Source organism: Papio anubis, chromosome 1, assembly GCF_008728515.1.
Source record: "Papio anubis isolate 15944 chromosome 1, Panubis1.0, whole genome shotgun sequence".
NCBI lineage: Eukaryota > Metazoa > Chordata > Mammalia > Primates > Cercopithecidae > Papio > Papio anubis.
Window position 1 is genome coordinate 175824295 of NC_044976.1, and position 26105 is coordinate 175850399.

The 26105-nt window shown below is 36.7% G+C and overlaps 1 protein-coding gene across 7 annotated transcripts in view; it reads right to left on the minus strand.

The window, feature by feature from the left end:
* The window catches only part of HMCN1 (hemicentin 1), a 499395-nt gene that overhangs the window by 41231 nt on the left and 432059 nt on the right, over positions 1–26105 (minus strand). For all 7 annotated transcript variants that reach the window (XR_004179456.1, XM_031657606.1, XM_031657603.1 and 4 more), the window contains 9 exons: positions 24881–25150; positions 21986–22176; positions 19534–19747; positions 17789–17923; positions 17227–17417; positions 15521–15602; positions 11588–11857; positions 10853–11023; positions 10549–10719 (listed from right to left, as the gene is read on the minus strand). Coding sequence is in view for 6 of the 7 variants with exons in the window: in XM_031657606.1 (XP_031513466.1) it covers positions 10549–10719; positions 10853–11023; positions 11588–11857; positions 15521–15602; positions 17227–17417; positions 17789–17923; positions 19534–19747; positions 21986–22176; positions 24881–25150 (1695 nt within the window). In the remaining variant the exon portion in view is untranslated. The remainder of the gene's footprint in view (positions 1–10548; positions 10720–10852; positions 11024–11587; positions 11858–15520; positions 15603–17226; positions 17418–17788; positions 17924–19533; positions 19748–21985; positions 22177–24880; positions 25151–26105) is intronic.

The following is a 26105-nucleotide window of genomic DNA, read 5'->3' on the forward strand; positions in this document are numbered from 1 at the left end:
CTACCATAAAGACACATGCACGTGTGTGTTCATTAAGCACTATTTACAACAGTAAAGACAGAAGCAACCAAAACAGCAAACAACAGTAGACTGGATAAAGAAAATGTGGTATATATACACCATGGAATACTATGCAGCCATAAAAAAGAATGAGATCACGTCCTTTGCAGGAACAGGGATGGAACTAGAGGTCAGTATCCTCAGCAAAGTAACTCAGGAACAGAAAACCAAATACCACATGTTCTCACTTATAAATGGGAGCTAAATAATGAGAACACATGGCAGAAAGAGGGGAACAACAAACACTGGGGCCTACTTGAGGGAGGAGGGTGGAAGGAGGAAGAGGTTTAGAAAAATAAACTGTTGGCTACTATGCTTAGTACCCAGGTAGTGACAAAATAATCTGTACATCAAATCCTTGAGTCATAAGTTTACCTAAATAACAAACCTGAACATGTACCTCTGAAACTAAAATGAAAGTTAAAATATTAAAAAAAAAAAACAACAAAAAACTACAGAGGGATTAGTAGGTAAGAAACATGCAAAATCTTATAACTGAATTTGTTATACTATGTTGCAGTTTTAATTATGGAAGGGTAGAGGAGCACAATGCTAGGGGCGGGGTCTCCAGGCAGACACTCTGGGCCTGAATAACTATTCTGCCCTTAGAGGCCATGCAATCCTGACAAGTGACTTGGCTTCTGTGTGCCTAGTTTCATCATCTGCAATATGCAAATAATAAAAGATAATTTATTAGAGTTGAGGTGAGCAATGAATTTGTAGAAGAAAAGTGCTTGGAACAGTACAGGACACATAGTAAATCCTACATAAAAGTGTAAGCTAGGAGGTATGATGAGCTTTGCTCAAAGTTCTCAACAATTTTCAGACAAACACTTGAAAAAATGCTCATTCTTTAATCTGTAGCTATATATGTATTTTAATGACAATGATTCTCAAATGTCAGGATAGGCCATCCCCAAATTTATCAATCTTTAAAAAAGATTTGCAGTTTAAAAACACTCTTCTAACTGGGGCAGGGAAAGTACAAAATAAGTTTGAAGTAACTATTTGTACCAGAAAGTAAGAAAATATTTAAAGAATCATGAGGACATCCCAAGAGAACACTGAAGCCAGCCAGGACAGGCCTTCCTCCACTAACCTATTCCAGGATAATGTGAACATCACGATAAATAATGACAATGTATGATAAACCAGGGGTGCTCAATCCCATGGGCCATGGATCACTTGGCAAGTGAGCAAAGCTTCACAGCTGTATTTACAGCTATCACCCACTGCTAACATTACCATGAACTCCGTCTCCTGTCAGATCAGCAGTGGCATTAGAGTCCCATAGGAGCATGAACCCTATTGTGAACTGCGCATGTGAGGGATCTATGTTGTGTGCTCCTTATGAGAATCTAATGCCCGATAATCTGTCACTGTCCCCCATCAACCCTGGAAAGGACCTTCTAGTTGCAGTAAAACAAGCTCAGGGCTTCCACTGATTCTACATTATGGTGAGTTGTATAATTATTTCATTGTATATAAAATCCACAATAAATATAATGTGCTTGAATCATCCTGAAGCCATCCCCCCAACCCTCGATCTGTAGAAAAATTGTCTTCCACAAAACCAGTCCCTGGTGCCAAAAAGGTTGGGTTCCACTTTGAATAATAACTGAGTCCTTATTGCTATAAATCATAAAGTAAAAAAATGAGAAAGTTCTTGACAGAGGTCAATAACAGATATGGAAGATAATGATGGAGTTAGAAAATAGCTGTTTTGCAAAAATCACAGTAATAACTGATTCAAGTAGAAATCAGAAATGGATGCTAAAACTAGTGGGTTGATAAGATGTTTATATAGTTTCCAAGTTTCCCTACAAAATACTTAGAAGTAAAAATAGTAACTATGCAATGACAGACACCACCTTAAACAAGTAAAGAAAGGTAAAACCACCAGTATGGGACAAACTGACATTATGTACCTTCTGAAATGATGCACTGAGAAGGACACAAAATCATTTCTGTGGTGTTCCTGCCAAAATGCAAAACCTACATATGATCATGAGGAAATGTTAGGCAAATCCAAATTCAATTGTCTTCTCTAAAGTGGTTGGCCTGTACATTAAAAAATATCAAGTTCTAGGGGTGTGCCCAAGATGGCCGAATAGGAACAGCTCCAGCCTCCAGCTCCCAGCGTGAGCGACACAGAATACGGTGATTTCTGCATTTTCAACTGAGGTACTGGGTTCATCTCAGTGGGTCTTGTCGGACAGTTGGCGCTGGTCCGTGGGTGCAGCCTGACAAGTGAGAGCTGAAGCAGGGTGAGGCATCACCTCACCTGGGAAGCACAGGGGGAAGGGAATTCCTTTTCTTAGCCAAAGGAAATTGAGACACACAATACCTGGAAAATTGGGTAACTCCCACCCTAATACTATGCTTTACCAAGGGTCTTAGCAAACAGCACACCAGGAGATTATATCCCACATCTGGCCCGGAGGGTCCCATGCCTACGGAGCCTCCCTCATTGCTAGCATAGCAGTCTGAGATCTAACTGCAAGGTGGCAGCAAGGCTGGGGGAGGGGCACCGGCCATTGCTGAGGCTTAAGTAGATAAAGCCACTGGGAAGCTCGAATTGGGTGGAGCCCACCACAGCTCAAGGAGGCTGGCCTGCCTCTGTAGACTCCTCCTCTAGGGACAGGTCATAGCTAAACAAAAAGTAGCAGAAACCTCAGCAGAGGTAAATGCCCCCATCTGACAGCTTTGAAGAGAGCAGTGGATCTCCCAGCACGGAGGCTGAGATCTGAGAACAACTGACAGACTGCCTGCTCAAGTGGGTCCCTGACCCCTGAGTAGCCTAACTGGGAGACATCCCCCACTAGGTGCAGACCGACACCTCACAACTCACACAGCAGGGTACATGCATGAGACGAAGCTTCCAGAGCAAGAATCAGACAGCAACACTTGCTGTTCGGCAACATTCTATCTTCTGCAGCCTCCACTGCTGATACCCAGGCAAACGGTCTGGAGTGGACCTCAAGCAAACTCCAACAGAACTGCAGCTGAAGGTCCTGATTGTTAGAAGGAAAACTAACAAACAGAAAGGACACCCACACCAAAACCCCATCAGTACATCACCATCATCAAAGACCAAAGGCAGATAAAACCACAAAGATGGGGAAAGAGCAGTGCAGAAAAGCTGGAAATTCAAAAACTCAGAGCGCATCTCCCCCTCCAAAGGAATGCAGCTCATCGCCAGCAACAGAACAAAGCTGGATGGAGAATGACTTTGATGAGTCGAGAGAAGAAGGTTTCAGTAGATCCAACTTCTCAGAGCTAAAGGAGGAACTACGTAACCAGTGCAAAGAAACTAAAAACCTTGAAAAAAGAATGGATGAATGGATAACTAGAATAATCAATGTAGAGAAGTCCTTAAAAGAACTGATAGAGATGAAAACCATAACACGAGAACTACGTGACAAATGCACGAGCTTCAGTAACCAACTCGATCATCTGGAAGAGAGTATCAGCGCTGGAAGATCAAATGAATGAAATGAAGCAAGAAGAGAAGTGTAGAGAAAAAAGAGTAAAAAGAAATGAACAAAGCCTCCAAGAAATATGGGATTATGTGAAAAGACCAAATCTATGTCTGATTGGTGTGCCTGAAAGTGATGGAGAAAACGGAACCAAGTTGGAAAACACTCTGCAGGATATCATCCTGGAGAACTTCCCCAACCTAGTAAGGCAGGCCAACATTCAAATTCAGGAAATGCAGAGAATGCCACAAAGATACTCCTCGAGAAGAGCAACTCGAAGACACATAATTGTCAGATTCACCAAAGTTGAAATGAAGGAAAAAATGTTAAGGGCAGCCAGAGAGAAAGGTCGGGTAACCTACAAAGGGAAGCCCATCAGACTAACAGCAGATCTCTTGGCAGAAACTCTCCAAGCCAGAAGAGAGTGGGGGCCAATATTCAATATTTTTAAAGAAAATAATTTTCAACCCAGAATTTCATATCCAGCCAAACTAAGTTTCATAAGTGAAGGAGAAATAAAATCCTTTACAGACAAGCAAATGCTTAGAGATTTTGTCACCACCAGGCCTGCCCTACAAGAGATACTGAAGGAAGCACTAAACATGGAAAGGAACAACAGGTACCAGCGATTGCAAAAACATGTCAAAATGTAAAGTCCATCGATGCTAGGAAGAAACTGCATCAACTAGCGAGCAAAATAACCAGCTAATATCATAATGACAAGACACAGACTGGCAAACTGGATAAAGAGTCAAGACCCATCAGTTTGCTGTATTCAGGAGACCCATCTCACATGGAGAGACATGCATAGGCTCAAAATAAAGAGATGGAGGAATATCTACCAAGCAAATGGAAAACAAAAAAAAAGCAGGGGTTGCAATCCTAGTCTCTGATGAAACAGACTTTAAACTATCAAAGATCAAAAGAGACAAAGAAGGCCATTACATAATGGGAAAGGGATCAATTCCTCAGTAAGAGCTAACTATCCTAAATATATATACACCCAATACAGGAGCACCCAGATTCATAAAGCCAGTCCTTAGAGACTTGCAAAGAGACTTCGACATGCAATAATAACAGGAGACTTTAACACCTCACTGTCAACATTAGACAGATCAACGAGACAGAAAGTCAACAAGGATATCCAGGAATTGAACTCAACTCTGTACCAAGCAGACCTAATAAACATCTACAGAACTCTCCACTCCAAATGAACAGAATATACATTCTTCTCAGCACCACATTGCACCTATTCCAAAATTGACCACATAGTTAGAAGTAAAGCACTCCTCAGCAAATGTACAAGAACAGAAATTATAACAAACTGTCTCTCAGACCACAGTGCTATCAAACTAGAACTCAGGACTAAGAAACTCAATCAAAACTGCCCCTGAATGACTACTGGGTACCTAACGAAATGAAGGCAGAAATAAAGATGGTCTTTGAAACCAATGAGAACAAAGATACAACACACCAGAATCTCTGGGACATATTTAAAGCAGTGTGTAGAGGGAAATTTATAGCACTAAATACCCACAAGAGAAAGCAGGAAAGATCTAAAATTGACACCCTAGCATCACGATTAAAAGAACTAGAGAAGCAAGAGCAAAAACATTCAAAAGCTAGCAGAAGGCAAGAAATAACTAAGATCAGAGCAGAACTAAAGGAGATAGAGACACAAAAAACCCTCCAAAAAAATCCATGAATCCAGGAGCTGGTTTTTGAAAAGGATCAACAAAATTGATAGACCACTAGCAAGACTAATAAAGAAGAAAAGAGAGAAGAATCAAATAGATGCAATAAAAAATGATAAAGGGGATATCACCACCGACCCCACAGAAATACAAACTACCATCAGAGAATACTATAAACACCTCTATGCAAATAAACTAGAAAACCTAGAAGAAATGGACAATTTCCTGGACACTTACACTCTCCCAAGACTAAACCAGGAAGAAGCTGAATCCCTGAATAGACCAATAGAAGGCTCTGAAATTGAGGCAATAATTAAAAGCCTACCAACCAAAAAAACTTCAGGACCAGACAGATTCACAGCCGAATTCTACCAGAGGTACAAGGAGGAGTTGGTACCATTCCTTCCGAAACTATTCCAATCAATAGAAAAAGAGGGAATCCTCCCTAACTCATTTTATGAGGCCAACATCATCCTGATACCAAAGCCTGGCAGAGACACAACAAAAAAAGAGAATTTTAGACCAATCTCCCTGATGAACATCGATGCAAAAATCATCAATAAAATACTGGCAAACCGCATCTAGCAGCACATCAAAAAGCTTATCCACCATGATCAAGTGGGCTTCATCCCTGGGATGCAAGGCTGGTTCAACATATGCAAATCAATAAATGTAATCCAGCATATAAATAGAACCAAAGACAAAAACCACATGATTATCTCAATAGATGCAAAAAAGGCCTTTGACAAAATTCAACAGCCTTTCATGATAAAAACTCTCAATAAATTTGGTATTGATGGAACGTATCTCATAATAATAAGAGCTATTTATGACAAAACCACAGCCAATATCATACTGAATGGGCAAAAGCTGGAAGCATTCCCTTTGAAAACTGGCACAAGAGAGGGATGCCCTCTCTCACCACTCCTATTCAACATAGTGTTGGAAGTTCTGGCTAGGGCAATCAGGCAAGAGAAAGAAATAAAGAGTATTCAGTTAGGAAAAGAAAAAGTCAAATTGTCCCTGTTTGTGGATGACATGATTGTATATTTAGAAAACCCCATTGTCTCAGCCCAAAATCTCCTTAAGCTAATAAGCAACTTCAGCAAAGTCTCAGGATACAAAATCAATGTGCAAATATCACAAGCATTCTTATACACTAGTAACAGACAAACAGAGAGCCAAATCATGAATGAACTCCCATTCACAATAGCTTCAAAGGGAATAAAATACCTAGGAATCCAACTTACAAGGGATGTAAAGGACCTCTTCAAGGAGAACTACAATCCACTGCTTAGTGAAATAAAAGAGGACACAAACAAATGGAAGAACATTTCATGCTCATGGATAGGAAGAATCAATACTGTGAAAATGGCCATACTGCCCAAGGTAATTTATAGATTCAATGCCATCCCCATCAAGCTACCAATGACTTTCTTCACAGAATTGGAAAAAACTGCTTTAAAGTTCATATGGAACCAAAAAAGAGCCTGAATTGCCAAGACAATCCTAAGCCAAAAGAACAAAGCTGGAGGCATCACACTACCTGACTTCAAACTATACTACAAGGCTACAGTAACCAAAATAACATGGTACTGGTACCAAAACAGAGATGTAGACCAATGGAACAGAACAGAGTCCTCAGAAATAATACCACACATCTATAGCCATCTGATCTTTGACAAACCTGACAAAAACAAGAAATGGAGAAAGGATTCCCTATTTAATAAATGGTGCTGGGAAAATTGGCTAGCCATAAGTAGAAAGCTGAAACTAGATCCTTTCCTTACTCCTTATACGAAAATTAATTCAAGATGGATTAGAGACTTAAATGTTAGACCTAAAACCATAAAAACCCTAGAAGAAAACCTAGGTAATACCATTCAGGACATAGGCATGGGCAAGGACTTCATGTCGAAAACACCTAAAGCAACGGCAACAAAAGCCATAATTGACAAATGGGATCTAATTAAACTAAAGAGCTCCTGCACAGCAAAAGCAACTACCATCAGAGTGAACAGGCAACCTACAGAATGGGAGAAAATTTTTGCAATCTACTCATCTGACAAAGGGCTAATACCCAGAACCTACAAAGAACTCAATCAAATTTACAAGAAAAAACAACCCCATCAAAAAGTGGGCAAAGGATATGAACAAACACTTCTCAAAAGAAGACATTTATACCGTCAACAGACACATGAAAAAATGCTCATCATCACTTGCCATGAGAGAAATGTAAATCAAAACCGCAATGAGATACCATCTCACACCAGTTAGAATGGTGATCATTAAAAAAATCAGGAAACAACAGGTGCTGGAGAGGATGTGGAGAAATAGGAACACTTTTACACTGTTGGTGGGACTGTAAACTAGTTCAGTCATTGTGGAAAACAGTGTGGCGATTCCTCAAGGATCTAGAACTAGAAATACCATTTGACCCAGCCATCCCATTACTAGGGATATGCCCAAAGGATTGTAAGTCATGCTGCTATAAAGACACATGCACACGTATGTTTATTGCGGCACTATTCACAATAGCAAAGACTTGGAATCAACCCAAATGTCCATCAGTGACAGACTGGATTAAGAAAATGTGGCACATACACACCATGGAATACTATGCAGCCATAAAAAAGGATGCATCCATGTCCCTTTGTAGGGACATGGATGCAGCTGGAAACCATTATTCTCAGCAAACTATCTCAAGAACAGAAAACCAAATACTGCATGTTCTCACTCATAGGTGGGAATTGAACAATGAGATCACTTGGAGACAGGAAGGGGAACATCACACACCGAGTCCTATTGTGGGGAAGGGGGAGAGATAGCATTAGGAGATATACCTAATGTAAATGATGAGTTAATGGGTGCAGCACAACATGGCTTATGTATACATATGTAACAAAGCTGCACGTTGTGCACATGTACCCTAGAACTTAAAGTATAATTAAAAAAATATATATCAAGTTCATGAAAGAAAAAGACTGAGAAAATTTTCCAATTAAAAGAGACTAACGGGACACAACAAATAAGTACAAGTGTGATCCTGGATCGGATCTGGGAATGGGGGATAAAAGAGTTATAAATGATATTACTGGGAAAACTGGCAAAATTTGAATATGGCCTATGGATTACATAACAAGATTAGATAATGAAATGAGGTAACAGTAGTATCAATGTTAAATTTCCCAATTTTGATCACTGTACTATGTTCATGAAAGAGAATGTCCTTGTTTCAGGAAATACACAAAATTTCACCTAGATAGTGTTATATAGAAATTATCTGTACTCTTCTTGCAACTCTTTTGTAAATTCAACATTGTTAGAAATGAATTGTACCAAAAGCAAGTGTCTTCTGCCCCTGATATTTTCACGTACCTCCTGGATGAGAAAGGCTATCTTAGGCTGGCGCCCATTTTGCAGTGGTGAGCTGAGAAATGTTTAACAACCAGCTCTCTAGGGGTGAGGAGGAAAACTTGTAGCATCGCTAATTTTTGTGGTATAGATACTCCTACTACAGCTGATACTTACCTACCAATATGGCATCAGTAAATTTTCATACATGCTCTTATCGGGAAGAAATACATGCTTTCATTGAATGGCTCTAGGACACCACCGACACTGTGCTCAAAAAATAGCTAAATTCAATTGGTTTAGGGGCTAGGGGAAATAACTAGAGAAAGCCTTTTAAAACAATACAAGCCAATAAAATAGTGAACAAAACAGCAGCAAGTAAGCAAATAGACAGTAGTAAGCGAAGTGTTACTCAACATGAAGAGAAAAGACTGATTTTTATTTTAGGATATTTACAAATATCATTTAGTTATTATATAGTTATTATAGATGACAAATTACACAAAATTGCTCAATCAAGTATTTCCTGCTCTTTTAAGTTTAGAACATAATGTTATTACAACCAGCTTTTAAATTCTTTAAGACTAAAATAAATGGCTTCTCATTTATTTTAAGATTTCAGGACAGTACTTCATTTTTGTAATGTAATCAAAGTTCCGAATTGCAAATCCAGATACCTACAATTTAAATAAGCTTGGTAATTAGATCAACCTGAGTTCAAAACTTTGATTCGCTTTTTATTAGCTAGCTATCCTTAGTGAATCACTGAACATTATTTTCTAAATCTTTCCTCATCTGCACAATAGGATGCAATACCCAATGTAGTGAATACCTGCCCCGTTTTGGTTTGTCACTATTTCTTTTTCTGACATTCCAGCTAAGATATCTCTCCAAGTTGTACTCCATCATTTCAAGTCTCTGAGTTTTTTGGGTATGCTGATCAAAACTGGAAAGATACTGTTTATTATTTTAACTCTAGCAACTAGAACAGTGTCTTGATGACAAAGTAAGCACTCAATAAATATTTGTTGGATGAATGAATACATAAATGAACAGCTCCTCTACTTTGCATGATTTCTTTCTCTGCCCCACTTTACACTAGGTAGACAGTTCACCCAAGCTGGCTATTAGAATACCCTGGACTCACTTGAGTTCAGGTGTAAGCATGTGACCCGAACAAAAGCAAACAGGGTTCCTTCCCAGAGACTGATAGGAATTCTGAGAGAAAAGGGAACTCTTTTTCTCTGAGGCCTCACTTATATTATAAGGCCCCTGTGAGCCAGTAGCTGTCAGCAGTCATTGTTTCCACCACATGGAAAGAGTTTAATAGCGAATAAAGCCAAAGAGAGGAAAGCAGAGATGAGAGATGGAAAACATGCTAGTAAAAGCACTCTCCAAATCCTTGGATTCAATTACACCTGAAAAGTTTTCTACTTAGACTTAAGTTTGATTTGTCACTTTACTTGGAAAGAGTGCTAAGACACAAAATAATAATATGCAATATTAACAATATAAAGCACTTAGCATGGTTCCTATTGTATGGTAAGTATTTAGTGAATGACAGCGATTAGCATTTACCCCTCACCAGTTGTGTGTTTCTGGGCAAGTCTTTAACCTCTCTAGGGTTCATTTTCCTCACCTCAAAATGGATGGCTGGATTAGATGTTACTTTATGACCTTGTCAATACTTATGTTTTCTTTACATGAGTGAGAAATACACTCCAGTTTGGACCTTTTCTTCATGTTCAATTAAAGCAGGTATTTTGCTTAACATCAATGAATGCCATACTTTTACAAGTTTCTCCATGAAAGAGAACTAAGAATATAGTGAATGAACATATTCTCAAGGGTGCAGGCCATAACATCTTTTTACAATGAAGAAGAAAAGGCAAATGTAATTTTTTCCTAGGAGTTAAGATAGAAAAGTTTTGTTTATCCTAGTATTATTGGTGGGTTCTCACCTGGGCAAGGCCTGATGTTGCACATAATTATTTCCACAGCATTCCCTTCACATGGCCGCCCACCATGCTGAGCTGATGGATTATTGCAAATCCTGGTCCTGGTTCGGTTGCCATGTCCACAGCTCCTTGTGCATTCTTCCCAGGGAGTCCATTCCGACCAGCTACCATCCACTATACAAAGGTGAACCATTACACCATCAGGTATATTTCAATCGGGAGTACTCACACTGGGGTAATCCATAGGTAGAAAACAGAAATGAAGGTCTATTAAACACATGCCTATCAGTTAAATAAGGAGGTGTACCTGGACACGGCTTATTTTGACAGTTTCGCATTTCCAAATCTGAACCTTGGCAGGGCTTCCCACCATTGGCTGGAAGGGGCTGGTTGCACAGACGACTCCTCTTTTGGATGCCTTTTCCACAGGTGACACTGCAGGCTCTCCATGCAGACCACTGGGAAAATCCACCATGAACTGCAAGTAAAACATTGTCCTTTGTCTTAGCTTTGCAAATAAAATATTGTAAAGGAGATTTCATTTAAGATATGCGCTGGTTACAGAGCTAAATATATACTTGTTGAGAAATAGCTTATGAAATCTCTCCTTTAAGGTAAAATTAAAATCCAACAGAGAAGAACTTCTGTTAGCTAGAGTTTCTTCTCAGATCTCATCCTCACTCACTTGCACATGGCTGCTGGAAGAGTTAGAGACCAACGAGTTTACAAACTGCTTACCTTTTGGACATAAGTCATTCTTTAAAGCGAAAACATATACATTGATTTCTGAGAATAGATTTGACTTAGTTGTGAATCAGAAATTTAGTTTGGGATTTTAAATTAAAACCTTGACATTTTAAAGCTCTAAAATGTGTATTGGTTTAGGCCCTTCAATCTGTAAATTTTGATGATTTTGTCCTCTCCCCGTCACCTAAAAGCATCTTAAGGTGACAGGCGACTTGGACTAAAGTGCTTAATAATTTCCATGATTTGAGTCACCCCAGGTACTGTTTACTATGAATATTCCTCTGATCACACTCACCCTGGACTATGACTGGCACTCTGACAAGGACAGAACCCATTAAGTTTCGAGCAACACATTCAAATTCAGAGGTATCGTCTTTCTGAGCATCAGCAATATATAATGAGTTGTTGGACAACATGTTAACCCGGTCATCCCAGGAAATAGAGTGCCCTTGACGGGACCATGTAATGGTTGGTTGAGGCTCTCCAGTTGCCTGACAATTCAATATGACTTTGCCACCAGCATTAATAACAGTTTCCACTGGCTCAAGAGTGATAATAGGAGGACCTATGGAAAAAAAGCACATAGTGTCTCAATTTTTGTGGAGTTATAACATTTTTTATCATGTATTATACAGTAACATTATTTTGAAAAAAGTGGTTGATTTGTTTATGAAACACTGTTGCTTCCCAACTAAGATTGTAGATTATAATTGCTGTTGATACAATTTTCATAATTCTTTTTTATTTAGTAAATGTCAAAAATTTAAAATTCCTGAGCAGATTAGCCTAGAGCATGGGCTCTAGAGTCATGTTTCCCGGATTCAAATTCTGTGTCTGCTCCTTACTGCCTCTCTAAGCCCCGTGTCCTTAAAAATGGTGCCTACTTCAGAGGATTCCTGTTAGACTCAACAAGAGGATGTGACTACAACTTTTGCATACAGTACTCTTAGTTACTATTGTTATTTTTGTCTGTGTTTTATATGGTGAATATTCACTTTTTTCTTTAGATCATTTTTGAGGTAAAGAGTCATTAACTCTTTTTTTTTTTTAGCCAGAGTCTCTCTTTGTCACCTAGGCTGGAGTGCAGTGGCATGATCTTGACTCCCTGCAACCTCTGCCTCCAGGGTTCAAGCAATTCTCCTGCCTCAGCCTCCCGAGTAGCTGGGACTACAGGCGCCTGCCACCACGCCTGGCTAATTAACTCATTCTTTTATCACTGGCCATCATTCATTTATTCAGTAAACATTTACTGAAAGCCTGCTATTTGCCAGCATTGTTCTGGGTGCTAAGAGTATATAGAGAAAAGATATTCTTTCTAGTCTCAAGGAGCTCATAGGACCACTGATAAGATAGACTTGTGCTATAGCATACCTATAGAATTAATGTGTACTAACATGGGAGCATAAACAACAGTAACAATATATCAAACAAAGGCATGCCACTGGAAATGGAGAGGAAAAGGAAGACATATCCAATAATTATTAAGAAAGTAGATATGATAGAACTTTGTTACGGACTGGTATGGGTTAAAGGGAAGAACTGATGACTACAGGGTTTTGATTTGGAGAATATGGTATATTTGGGCAATGCAATAGCATACACCAGAAGAACAGATTTGTGGATAGGGAGTAAGGAATGATAATTTGCATCCATTTAGGACTATTGAGATTGAGGTATCTGTAAGACATTCATATAGAGATGTCTACATAACAGGGATATTCATATCTAGAGCTCAGAATAAAGATGAGCAAGAAATAATATATGTGTGAGTCTTTCATAGTGAATAAGATTGTTTCAGAAGAGAGTCTAAAATGAGAAGAGCGCCAAAGACAGAAACAATTGCAACAGCATTATTTAAGAGATGGACAGAAGACAAACTTATAAATGATACTCAGAACCAATCACTGAGGTAGGAAGAAAATCAGGAGAAAAAGGATATTCTGGTAACCAAAAAGGAAGGAGGGAGATGTTAACAGTGTCTACAGTGAATGACAGTGGTTCCAGTAAAGCCCTTGGAAAGATTGTAAAAGGAACTGCATGCAACTGCTGGCAGAATGTTTGTCTATATTGGTCTACAGTCCCAAGAAAGATAGAATATGACAGACTTCATTGGGAAGAAGAGACTTGAACTGGATTTTCAAAAATAAGTAAGGTTATTTGAACAGAGAGGAGAGGGGAGAACACTTGGAGAGAAAGACACAACATGGAGATGGATTTAGCTCTTTTTCTTTTTCAACACAACGAACGAATAGAAAGGATGGTTCACCCTGAAGAGTAACAGCATACAGGGTTTTAAACATTGGTTCAAATCTTAAAATAAGAAAGGTTTTCATTTAAATAAGAAAGCAAAGGGGGCAGCATATACATTCTTGAGAAGGATCATGGTGGGATGACAGCGGTGTTTTAGTGACATTGAACTGAAAGGTGGAATGATTTGTTCAGTGAATGATAATATCTGATAATTCAAGGTGGTGGCTGCATATTTTAGACTGAGAAGTGTATCTAGAATAAATAGAATACAAATAAGACAAAAATAGAATAAAAATGTGTTTTGTTGTGATATTAACATGTTAGTTTTTTCTGCAAAGGTATCAGTGACATGTTGTCTTTTAAAAAAGTAATTACTTCACGTGAGGTTTGACTCTCTTAGCAAGTGTCATATGAAGCATTATTCTGACTTATGCTCATCACCCTACACAATGCCTTCTAACTGATGTTTTTATTAACCTCACTCCAGAAACTTTCAGGGCCAGTGCCTTTATTTCTCTCCTAGTTTCCAGATTACATTATGTATTCAATAAACTGTTGCTGCATAAAGTAAATACCTCAGGTTTATCTCTCCACACTAAGTGACAACGTGACTAAATAAGCTTGTCTGCTCATATCAAAATGGCCAAAGTATCAAATAAACTCAGAACCTTAATTTAGATACCATATTGAACATTCCCAATTGCATATAAAGCTATAAATTAATACAATAAAATTCCACATGTACATATTTCGATTGAATTAATTCCATCATTCACATAATAATTACAAACACTTTAAATAATAATAAAGCTTCTGGTACTTTAATCCTAACTTGAATCAAATTATATTTTTGACTAATATGCCTCACTTACTAAAATGAATTTATTGTCAGTATGTGCAGATGAGCTGCTCTCATGTAGCTTTTCTTAAACTGAGTCAGTGCTATTGTGTAGTGTCCTACCTACATTCACTTTTTATTGGAAAATGTGGCATATTATATTCTCCCCTTGTTGGGCCATAATTCACATCAACATATTAACATTTCTAGAAAATTTGCAGTAAAGAAATTTGGTATGCCTAAGGAGGGCTGAGCACATAGTAACTGTTCTTTATATATTTAATAAATAAAAGAACTCTGTTTAATTCATTTTTTCTCAGAATTGTTTGAACATAGAACCCTATTTTTTCCTAATGACATCCCATGTTATCATTTGATAGACATGTTCTTTAGTGAAACATTGTATTAGATACTATCATCTATTCAATGTCTTACAGAATTATTTAGTTTGGCAAACAGCTAACTAATCTAGAGCATCTCTCAATAGTGATAAAGAAAATGTAAACTCATCCTGTTAAATACTGAGCCTAGTCACAAAATGACTTGACTTGCTTAAATTCTCAACCCAATGACATTGTCTTAGGGTCAGCCCCTTAAGTGATTCTGTAAACTCTCCAGTGGGCCATTGGAGTATTCTATGTTTATTCAATTATGGATACTCTGTTTTCCAATGACTCTTACTAAAGGGCTTCCTGATGAGCATGAGGATCTCACCCAGAACGTTTAGTTACAGTTAGAGTACAGCCATCAAGCTGGAGCACTTTTGAGCTCCTTTACATTAGTCTTTATTTTTAATAAATATCTTAAAATGCCATAAATGGCAATCTTTTTAAGCATGTTGGAATAACTGTGGTGAATTGTAAGAAGGGGCACCCCATTGAATGTGTTGTAATAAAAAAGCTCTGCCACCAATCAATTGCAATCTTATACTACATATGTTAGATAAAATACAGAAAAATATCTCTGTGTTATCAGTTCTATATTTGATGACAACTGCTCCATCAGCAGCAGCAAACTAAATCAAGCACACTCTGAGAGCTACCACTAATGAACTTGCTATAGAGTTAAAGAAAATAAACACTCTTTATTAGGTAATATTTTCTAAATCAAGTGTTTAATTAGTTTCATTAAGCAACTTACGTTGCAGAGTCAGACTCATACTGCGCTCCACCACCCCAGCTTCATTGGTAGCTACACATGTATAGTCACCAGCATCTTCATTCTATGGAAACAAGCAGCAGTTTTACAAAAATATGAGCCTACAGAGCAGGGCAATCACTTTTTTCACCACATGCTAGTTTATTTGAAATTTCATTTTTGAGAAGGAATTTTAATGGAAATAAGAAAACCTACATATGTCTAACCTCTTAAATAGATTTAAAGGAGGGAGGAAGAGGAAGAGAAAGAGGAGGGCGAGGGGAGAAAACAAATTCCAAGCCTAAACTTTCTCAAAATAGCCTATCATTGATCTCCAGGAATACTAACTGGTAAGAAACCAAAGCAAAAATTACATTATTTTCTGATCATCTATCTGGAATTATTTTAATAAAGAAAAATACTAATACTATACTTACAGATATCTTAAAAAGCATTAAAATAATCAGGACAAATTAATAAATATTGAGTCCTTTCTAATGGGGATTATTAAAACTACATTCAGCTGGACCTCTGTCTAGGGAGTTTGAAGTTTAGGAGAGAAAGTGAAAAACTAATTTACTTATAATAATAAATCACAGACTGTAGGTCACATTATATATACATATGTATGTGTCTGTGTGTAAATTTATGTAGGATTGCACTAAATAAATTTCAGTTTGGTGACTAGAGGCACAGATTTTGCTGAAGGTCTTGTGAATGGAAGAATTCAAGTCTCCTTAACAAACAGTAAGTCAATAAAGGGGAGCTGATTTGCAGGTAGTAGATTGGGAGAAGGAAAAATAAATGTTGGTTTAGATGTTTAATTTGAGGTTTCAGTGTATTATCCAAACAGAAGTTCCTAGTCAACAGCTGGAAATGGAACTTGGAAGAGTTTCAGCATTGGTGATACTACAGTTTTAGGAATCTTAAATTGCATGATGAAAAAAAATTAGTATTAACATTGGTATTAGAAGTACCAAGGACTTCAGAAATAGTAATAGAGGAAAAGGGGAAAAGTGGTAATGAAGAAGGCTGAGCCGTATTAGTATTATGGCACATAAGGTAGAAATTCATAATAGAAGGAACAATCAACAAATGACATCTAATATTGAAGTAAAATCAATGAGACTAAAAGACTGAGACTGGTCCACTGGATTGGGTAATTAGATAGTATATTTTAATTATTTCAATTACTTAAACAATGACAGCACATAAGTGGTCTCACCAAATGTGATTTAACAAATTCATGTGTATTCTAGTTTAGACATTTTGGGATAAAATATTTCACTTTGGGGTAACGACCCCAAAATTAGAATAATAACCAAAAGCACCACTCATTTTCTGAATTACTGAACTTTGGAAAAGCCTAACATAGTTATCAGCTTACTATGAAATCGACTCTATATGTAACTGTGTTTGTAATTCTTCAATTTCCTTGTCCTAAAACAGATCTGAGGAAGTTATCTCCAAATGTTAATTAGTAAGTCAATGATAAGGAACAAGGCAGCCAAATTAGCCCACTGCACTTATTTGAAAGGGCTAAAATATCTATTTCAATCCTTGTTTCAGTTTTTTAAAAGAAGTTATTTGATTCAGATTTTATGATTTAAATAGGAATGTAAGAGAAATTTTTCCTATCTATGGCACTTACAGAGGGGTAATTGGCTGTGGGGGTTTAAAGGTGCATCAGTCATTCCAGTGTGACTTACAACAGTGCCATAGATGGCCAGGGAACCATTGCCCAGTTTCCGGATTCTGTGGCTAATTTCAATATCCACTCCCTTTCTATTCCACTGGATGGTTGGGGTGGGGTCTCCTTTCACCTCACAATTCAGGATTGCATTCCCACCAAGTGGTTCAATCCAGTTAGAAGGATAATCACCTTTGAAGACTGGAGGTTCTGGAAAATAACATAAGACAGGTACAACATAAAAGTAAGTGCTGATAATTTGTGATTTTTGATCTATTTGGAAAAATAATTTAGTAAAGAGGGGAGTAAAGCCACCTTAAAACCTCATGAATTTTCCAGAATCAAATCTTGCTAAATCACCAGATAATTTTGTCAATTTCAATATTCTAAGGGAATGATTCCACTTTGTGTGAAATGATCTCTTCACTTCTTATCTACTTTTGAGTTGAATGCTCATAATTTTTTCCTCATGAATTTGTACATCTGTGAAATAGGACTGAGTGGATTAAAAACTAAGAAGCAAAACCTGAGCCATTCATTATGAATATATTATAAATTAAAAATGCAGTGCTTTTACCTACCTTTCACATAAACAAACCCAATTGCCTTCACAAAGCCGACGCTGTTCTCTGCGGTGCACACGTAAGTACCTGAATCCTCTTTTGACACTCTTTCAATAACAAGTTCACTGTGTCCATTTACACTGTCAAAGTGGGCTGACGGAAACAAGAAACAACACAAATGCCTCTCAGGAACCTAGGAAAAATTTCACGACAGCTCCATATTTTTCACATTAGATTTATGAGTTGGTCAACAATTGAACCAAAGAGATGACATTGGAGAAGAGAGCCTTTTCCACAGATTTCTTCATCTGAGCTATTTACTATGTCTATAGACACTTGTTTGAAGAACAAAAAACAACAGAAGGAACAGGAAAAGAGAATGAAAACAAACATCTTTTAAAAATTAGGCTTAAAGTAAACCTTTCATCTAAATGTGTTGCTTAAAGCTGGCTCATAGTCTGAGTTTCAAAACTATTTCATTCAGAAATATTACATTTTCCATTTCATTTATCTCACTACCACTTTCCCTCCCAAACAATTTACATCAAACACATGAAAACCTTTTCACCTTATAATTCAACTGACTTGGCAGGTCAAAGGGGAAAATTATGAAAACCTATGCTAGTTAGGTAATAACAACAACATAGTCAAATTTGTAATAATTTAAACTTCTCTGTAAATCATAAATGGTGATTATATAAATATTTACAAAGGCAGATATTAAAAATTTATGATAGTAATATTTATAACATAATGTGTAACATTTAGAAGAAAATATAAGGCAAATATGCTAATCCTAAAACAACTAAGACTAAATAAAATTCTGACTAAACCAGTCCATATCTAAATACGCATGTTTACCTTGCATGCTCTCCCCATTCAAGTTTTTTTAAAAAAATCTTTTACTGCTGAATATTAAGTGGAAAATTAAGCTTTAAAAGTACATTTACATTACTGCACTTTCAGAAAACAATATTGATTAGATTTTTTAGTGTTTGTTTTTTCTTAGTGAGATGTATTGTTGTTATTAAGGTAATGCCGTTGATAAATTTCAGTCATTAACATAACTCTTTATAATAGAAAAAAACCCCTCAAGCTTATTACTACTTTTCTAGCAAGACACTTAGTAAATGCTAATAGTATAATACTTCAGAACTCAATTTTGGGATAGGACAATTTCTCAGTACCGACAAAGTCTTTATACTGATGACAAAGTCTAACAAGTAGATATTTGCTCACCCAGGGACGGGTACTCCTGGGTTCCAGACATGACCTTAACTTGTAGTATACACAGTGACTAGAAATTTTCCAAATAAATTAATCTACACTATAATAGAGGTTGAGGCAAACAGTGAGAAGTAGAATTCTTCTCTGTAACATTAAGTGAATCTTCAGGGCTCCAACAGTGGCCATCTTAATCCATTGATCAGTGATGCAGGGGGTCCAGCTGTGATAAGTTTAGGCACCTATATAAACATACTGCCTTCTCATGGAGTAGGGGGAATTATATTTAGGTTAAAAAAGCTACTTATAACCTGCAATATATGGCCCTATGATCAACTTACGCTTCCAAAAGAAGGAACAAAACATATATATTGGGTAGAGGGTAAAATCCAAGCAGAGGCACACATTTTACAGATTTTAAAGCAATCAATTCAATTCTTGTTACTTTTCAATTAATTTTCACAGCTGGAGGAAATAGAGTTTGGTCTAGAGTTCTACATAGGTGTATTTATTCACTTCTTGAGAATTAAATGACCAACCTGGGATAATATTGTTATTGAAGGTCCATGTTAATTTGGGCAATGGAATACCAGTAGCTTTACAGCTTAATCGTAGCTGTTCTCCTTTATTTAATGACACGTCTCCAGGAAGTTCAGTAAAAGTGGGGAGAACATGTACAGTCAGGCTGACAGTGTGTGTATCTTCACCTGCAGCATTGTTAGCAACACAGGTATAGAAGCCAGAATCCTCCAGCTAAAATGAAAGTAGCATTTAAAATTTCATAATCATCCATCATAGTACATAAAATACATCAAGTTGCATAGCTAGGCCCTCAAGAAACTCTCTTATCCAAAGACAATTTAAATCTCCATCTTTTAACCATCAGGTTAGCTTTTGCATAACATAATTTAAAATGTATGGAAGTTTAAATATAAGCCCATAATCATTCTACAGTGGTAAGATTTCAGAAAACTGTAGATTCTGTGGTTTACTAGATATCAAGTGTATAGATGCTCTGCATTGCACAAATAAAGAGCAAATAATCCCAAAAGCTGACAGCATCTTGACAGCATAGTTGGCTCTCTGAGTAAGGTGGTATCAAAGACCACCAAAACTATCAGAGGAAATGGTAAGAGAAAGGACACTATTACCTACAATTCTGAGGCTTCACTTGCTAAATTCAATGACCAGCTCTCATGACTCATCTTTCTTGATGCATTTGTAGCACCTGACACAATTACGAGTCCTTTCTATCTGAAACCACCTTTACATGGCTTTCAGGACGCTATGCTCTCCTAGTTTCCCTCCTATCTCACTGGTTGCTTCTCCAACTTTTTTGGGGGCTTCTCCTCAACATTAACATCTTAATGTTGGCATGTGAGAAGGCTCAGCCTCTGGTCCTCTTTTCTGCTATATCTGTACTCATTTTTTTGGTGATCTCATACAGTGCTATGGCTTTAAATATAAACTTTATGCTGATGACTATCAGCATCTCCAACCCAAATACTGATACTTTCTTACAAACTCAAAGTCTATTGAACTTCTTATTCTAACTCTTTGCTCTGATGCCGAAGATATGTCTCACACTCATGCCCCAAAACTGAGCTCCCAAATCCTTCCAACGGCCCCTTCTTGTACTGCCTGTAGCCTTCACCATCGCAGCTGATGGCTATTTCACCCTTCCAATTGTTCATGCCTTCAGTCTCAAACATTTGAGTCATTCTTATTTTTTTTTTTTCCCTCACACCCTACTTGCAATCGATCAGAAAATGCTAGCTTCAAAGTACATGCAGAATCTTACTTCTTGCCTCTTCTCTGCTAACATCCTGCTTTGAGTTCTATCATTTCTCATCTGCCTCCAGACAGTCTTCCCAAGAGGTCTCACTGGTCCTGTCCTTGTCTCCCTACCTCTGATTCTCACCACAACAGCCAACATAACGCTTTAAAAATGTAAGGCATATAAAAACCTGCTCAAAAACCTGCAATGGATTCTGACTTAGAGTAAAAGGTAAAATTGTACAATGACCTGTAAGACCTGACATGATTTGGCCTCCATTTATCACTGACGTCTTTCTCCTTTCATTCTTTGCTTTGCTTTCACTGGCTTCTTGTTTTTCAAATACACTGGACATGTTTCCACCTCAAGTGCTTTGCTCCACCTATTTTTTTTTTCCCCTGGTCTGCTCCTCCACATATTTGCTTGGCTAATTCACTTCCTTCAAGTTTGGCTCAAATGTCACCTTCCCAAAGAGAACTTACTCTGACTACCCTATTTACAACTGTAATCTTCACTGCTCCAACTCCTGACATCCTTTACCCCTCTCTTATTTTTCATGCCATTTTTTTTCTTCTGACTTATGTTCTTCTGACATTATTATTTTTCATTTTTATTGTCTCCTTCCTCTATATATAAACTCCATAAGGGCAAAGATCTTTGATTCTTTTGTTCCCTGATGTATTCCCAGTGTCTAAACTAGTGCTAGTTGCAGAGAAGGTGTTCGATAAACATTTGTTGAATATTTGAATAGGAATATTCAAATATGCATATATATGAACACTTATGTTGAATATTAATGACTGCTTCTGATTGCATTGAGACACATAGACTTTTTTCCTTTTTTCCTTTTTAAAAAAATGTTTAACATTTTTTCCCCTTGAAGTACTAAAGAATTGAAAGTTATTTACTCTAGATACTTATCATTGCCCTGTAAGGTTAAGAGCAGAGAATATAGCAATGGTACTTAAAATTTTTCCTGATAAACACATATTTCCACAAACATAATTTTAGAAGGAGGGCATTTGTGAGTTCCTATCATCTGTTAAATATTATTCAAGGGACATAAAATGAAATATGTGTAAAATTAATTTTGTGACCTGATTTTATAAGAATTTTTTTTAATTAAAGAATATACTTCCATGCTAAATTACTAAAAGTATGACAGCAAATTTATAATCTGGCTTAACATATCTATTCATGTCCATTAAACTTACCACAACATTTTCTAAAATGAGTTCTCCATATGGTTCAGCAGTGTATTTTCCTAACAAGTTAGCTAAAAGAACATTGTCTTTCTTCCAGTTAATTGCTGGTGTGGGGATTCCGTCAGCTATGCATGGAAGAATGGCTTGTGAATTCTCATTGACCGTGTAGTGTCCTTCTGTGCTTCTGATCCTGGGTGGTACTATGAAGAGTTTAAAAGAGAGTCATCCAGGAAGCTGAGTTCAATAATGTCTTTATTCACAATAAAAATTAACACACAAAAAACTCTCTTCATGGTAACTTTGCTAGAAATGTTAAAAATGAAATATTACGATATTGATTTGCTTCCTGCTATGAAAGAAATCAGTATTTTTGGTGCTAGCAAGAATCCTAATGTATTTGAACTTACTGAATATATTTACATTCAGTTTCTGAGCAAACGACAGAACTGGGTAGATGATCTTTAGATTTTATTTGGCTTCCTGACTTTTCCATCTTTGAGTTACTTCTGTTTATTGCAGTGAAGTAAAACAAACCAACAACAAAACCAAAAAATGCTTCTATGGTTGTATAACTGCTATATTTGTCTCAGAGATATATTGTGAGGATGAACTAATAATAGCTACCAGAAAACACTATAAGACACCCAATATTGAATATCACAAAGTGCTGTAGAAAAAAATACTTATAGCCGGGCGCGATGGCTCAAGCCTGTAATCCCAGCACTTTGGGAGGCCGAGGCGGGTGGATCACGAGGTCAGGAGATCGAGACCATCCTGGCTAACATGGTGAAACCCCGTCTCTACTAAAAATACAAAAAACTAGCCGGGCGTGGTGGCGGGCGCCTGTAGTCCCAGCTACTCGGAGGCTGAGGCAGGAGAATGGCGTGAACCTGGGAGGCGGAGCTTGCAGTGAGCTGAGATCCGGCCACTGCACTCCAGCCTGGGTGACACAGCGCGAGACTCCGTCTCAAAAAAAAAAAAAAGAAAAAAATACTTATTGCAGTATTTTACATGTTATAATGAATACAAGTAAACCAGATCAAGACATTTAATTCAGTTTTTATACTGTCAGGAAATTTTCATAATGACTTTATAACTCTGAACATTTGGTACATTATAGTACCAAATACTTCCTGTGACTCAAATTTTTTTTAACTAGAATTTAGGCAATATAGAGATGAACTGAATATTTTAGTGTAATAAAAAATACTCGACTGGACTTAGAACTAAGATAGTTACTTCTAAAGAAAAGACAAAAAGTATTAAGAATTCTTGGCTCAAAAGTAAAAATACACTCCCTTCCCAAAACAATGAATGTGGAATTATTCAAACAAATCAGTGAGAAGTAGACCCATCTTAATGACATTTTAAAGAGTGACAGGAGAACAGTTGACCTTAGCAAAAATAAAATTGCTATATAAACTTTAATTAGCTGCTTTCAGTTAAATTAACTGCTTTCAATTAAAATAGTTAATTTTTATCTTTTATGATATGATTATATATACAAACATTAATAATAGATATAAACATTATAATTTGGAAAACACAAAAAATGATTTTGCTCAATGGTGCATCATAAATATTCATTTTTAATTAATTCATGCTCTATTTTCATTATCTTCTTTATCCTGATTTCCTTGGGTTGCTATTTGTCTTTTGTTAGGGGATACAAAGTTGCAGCATTAGTATATTTACTTCAGTTCTTTCTTTTTCAAAATGAAAGAATTTTGGCTATGACTTTCTATTGATTTTAGCTTTGAGCACACACTGTACATTTTGATATGTCATGTCTTTATTTTCTAAATAATCTGAAAATAGAAAATTATTCTTTGACCTACTTTTTGGCTGGAAGAGTGTTTTTAAAGTCGTCTGGGTTTGGGGTTTTGGCATTGAAAGTTGATTACAAATTTCTAGCTTTATTGCATGGTGGGTAGAAATTATGGTCTATCTTTTTGAAACTTATTAACAATTTCTTTGTTTAGGTCAGTTTTGGTAAATTTTCTACAGACACTTGAAAAGAAGGAGTATTATTTAGTTGAAGGCAAATGGATAGTGTATATTGATTAATTGTGTTAACTGAAAGCAGGGGATTTATTTGGAAAACTCATAAATGGTGATTTTTAATTTTGGCTAAATTATTCAACCAAAAATGTTTCCACTCAAAATTATCTCTGTTATTCTGAAGTTACAGAAAATTAAAATGCAATTGAAAATAAAACAGCTTTCACAAATTTCTGAAAAATGAAAAAGTAGAAACTCCTCATTATAATTACCTCTGAAAAGAGGTTGGAAGCAGTTTCATCTGCTATTGTTTCCTACCACTGATATTAACATGGATTCTATCCTTAGTCAAAATATACAATAAAAACTAAAAATATTTCAATGCTGATTTTTTCAATATTTTGTTGTCTTAATATAAAGGAAGGATATTTTTCTGTTATAAAAATGTATAGGTAAATATTTTGCCACTTTAATATAATGAATCAAATAGATCTCCTAATTCTCATTAGGGTCAAGTCATACAATGTAGGTCATATGGTGATTCATTTTGAACCAAGATGACTTGAAGCTTGAAAAGTAAAGCAGAAAAGTCACAAAACACAAACAGACTCCTCATAAGTCAACTAATCACAATATGTGAGGGTACCAGCAACACATTAAAAATCCTGGCAATATTAATAAAATCTGTCTCTCTCACACACCTATGTGCACAAACACACATAAACACAGTCCACAGAAAACAGATTTGAAGTGTACCTACATACCACATCCTCCCCTCCAACACACACTTTGGATTACTGAGTTTAAGGGTTTTTGACTTCTATCAGATTTTCGCTCTTGGTAGCCTTTTATCTTTGCCATGGTAGTGTAGCAGACGGAAATAATTCATGTTAAACAACCTACCATGGACGGTGAGCTTGGTGCTTGTGCTGCTTGATCCTGCTACATTGGCTGCCATACAGGTGTAATGACCAGCATCACCAGACTGGGCAAATGCTATTTGCAGAGAGCCAGAGCTGAGGACGCGCTGGCGGATAGATTCCACAATTGCACGCCCATCTTTATGCCACGTAATGTCAGGTGGTGGGACGCCATCTGCTTTACACGGTAATGTGATGGGCTTGTCCACAGCAATAACATATTCCTTTAGATGAGGGCTAATGACTGGAGGAACTAAAAGATACAAAAAATATAAAGTTCAAAGTTCATCTTAGAAGCATGAGTGCACAAATTACATACTACAGTACTGCTCTAGCAAACATTGATAAGAAACAAAATCCTGACTTCACCATATCATTAGAAAAGGAGCACTACACTTTTTCATGGGAACAAAAAAGTAATTGGGCACACTTCAGAAAACTAGTCCCTAGCTAACAAATAAATGTTAAGTGATAGTCGATTTTAGATGAGGAGATAAACATATAGTCATGAGGGCTTGCATGTCTAGAAAATTTAAGCTGTATCAACAAAATTATGTTAATACACTTACATAATTTATGTGATTCATAAATGAGTGACTCTTATGTCACTCATTTACATAAATTATGTGATTCACTTTAGGTATTTAAACTTCCAAAATGAACACCAAGTTTTGGAAAATATTTTGGAAAAAAATTAACTGCTCTGAATAGACTGTCCCCTTGGAAATACAAATGTAATGGCAAGCACAAATTCAACCAAATAATTTTGTTGCTATAAAAAATATGATTATTCAGTTATTTCATATGCTTCTTTATAGTGATGCATTACAACTCAATAGAATATCCAGGCTAATAGCTAAGTGGTGATTAGCCTATTGTAAACACTTGGAAAGAAAATCCTTATTATGAGCCCTTTCATAGGTTTCCAAATAAGTGGGAAGAGTTTTACCTATATAATGAAATAGAGTATCAAATAGAGGTTCATAGAAGTTCAAAATAGGATTAGATGCCTGTGTTTTCTTATACAAACAATGGCCAAAAAAATAAAATACACTAAACTTTCTTCATAAAAGTGATAGAAAAACCAGTAGGATAATACAAACTAAGAATGTTGAGAACTATGGGGGAACAGCAGCATAATCAATTTAGATATATAAATATTTGGTAGACATTGTTACAAACATCTTTGAATTGAAAACAGAGATGAA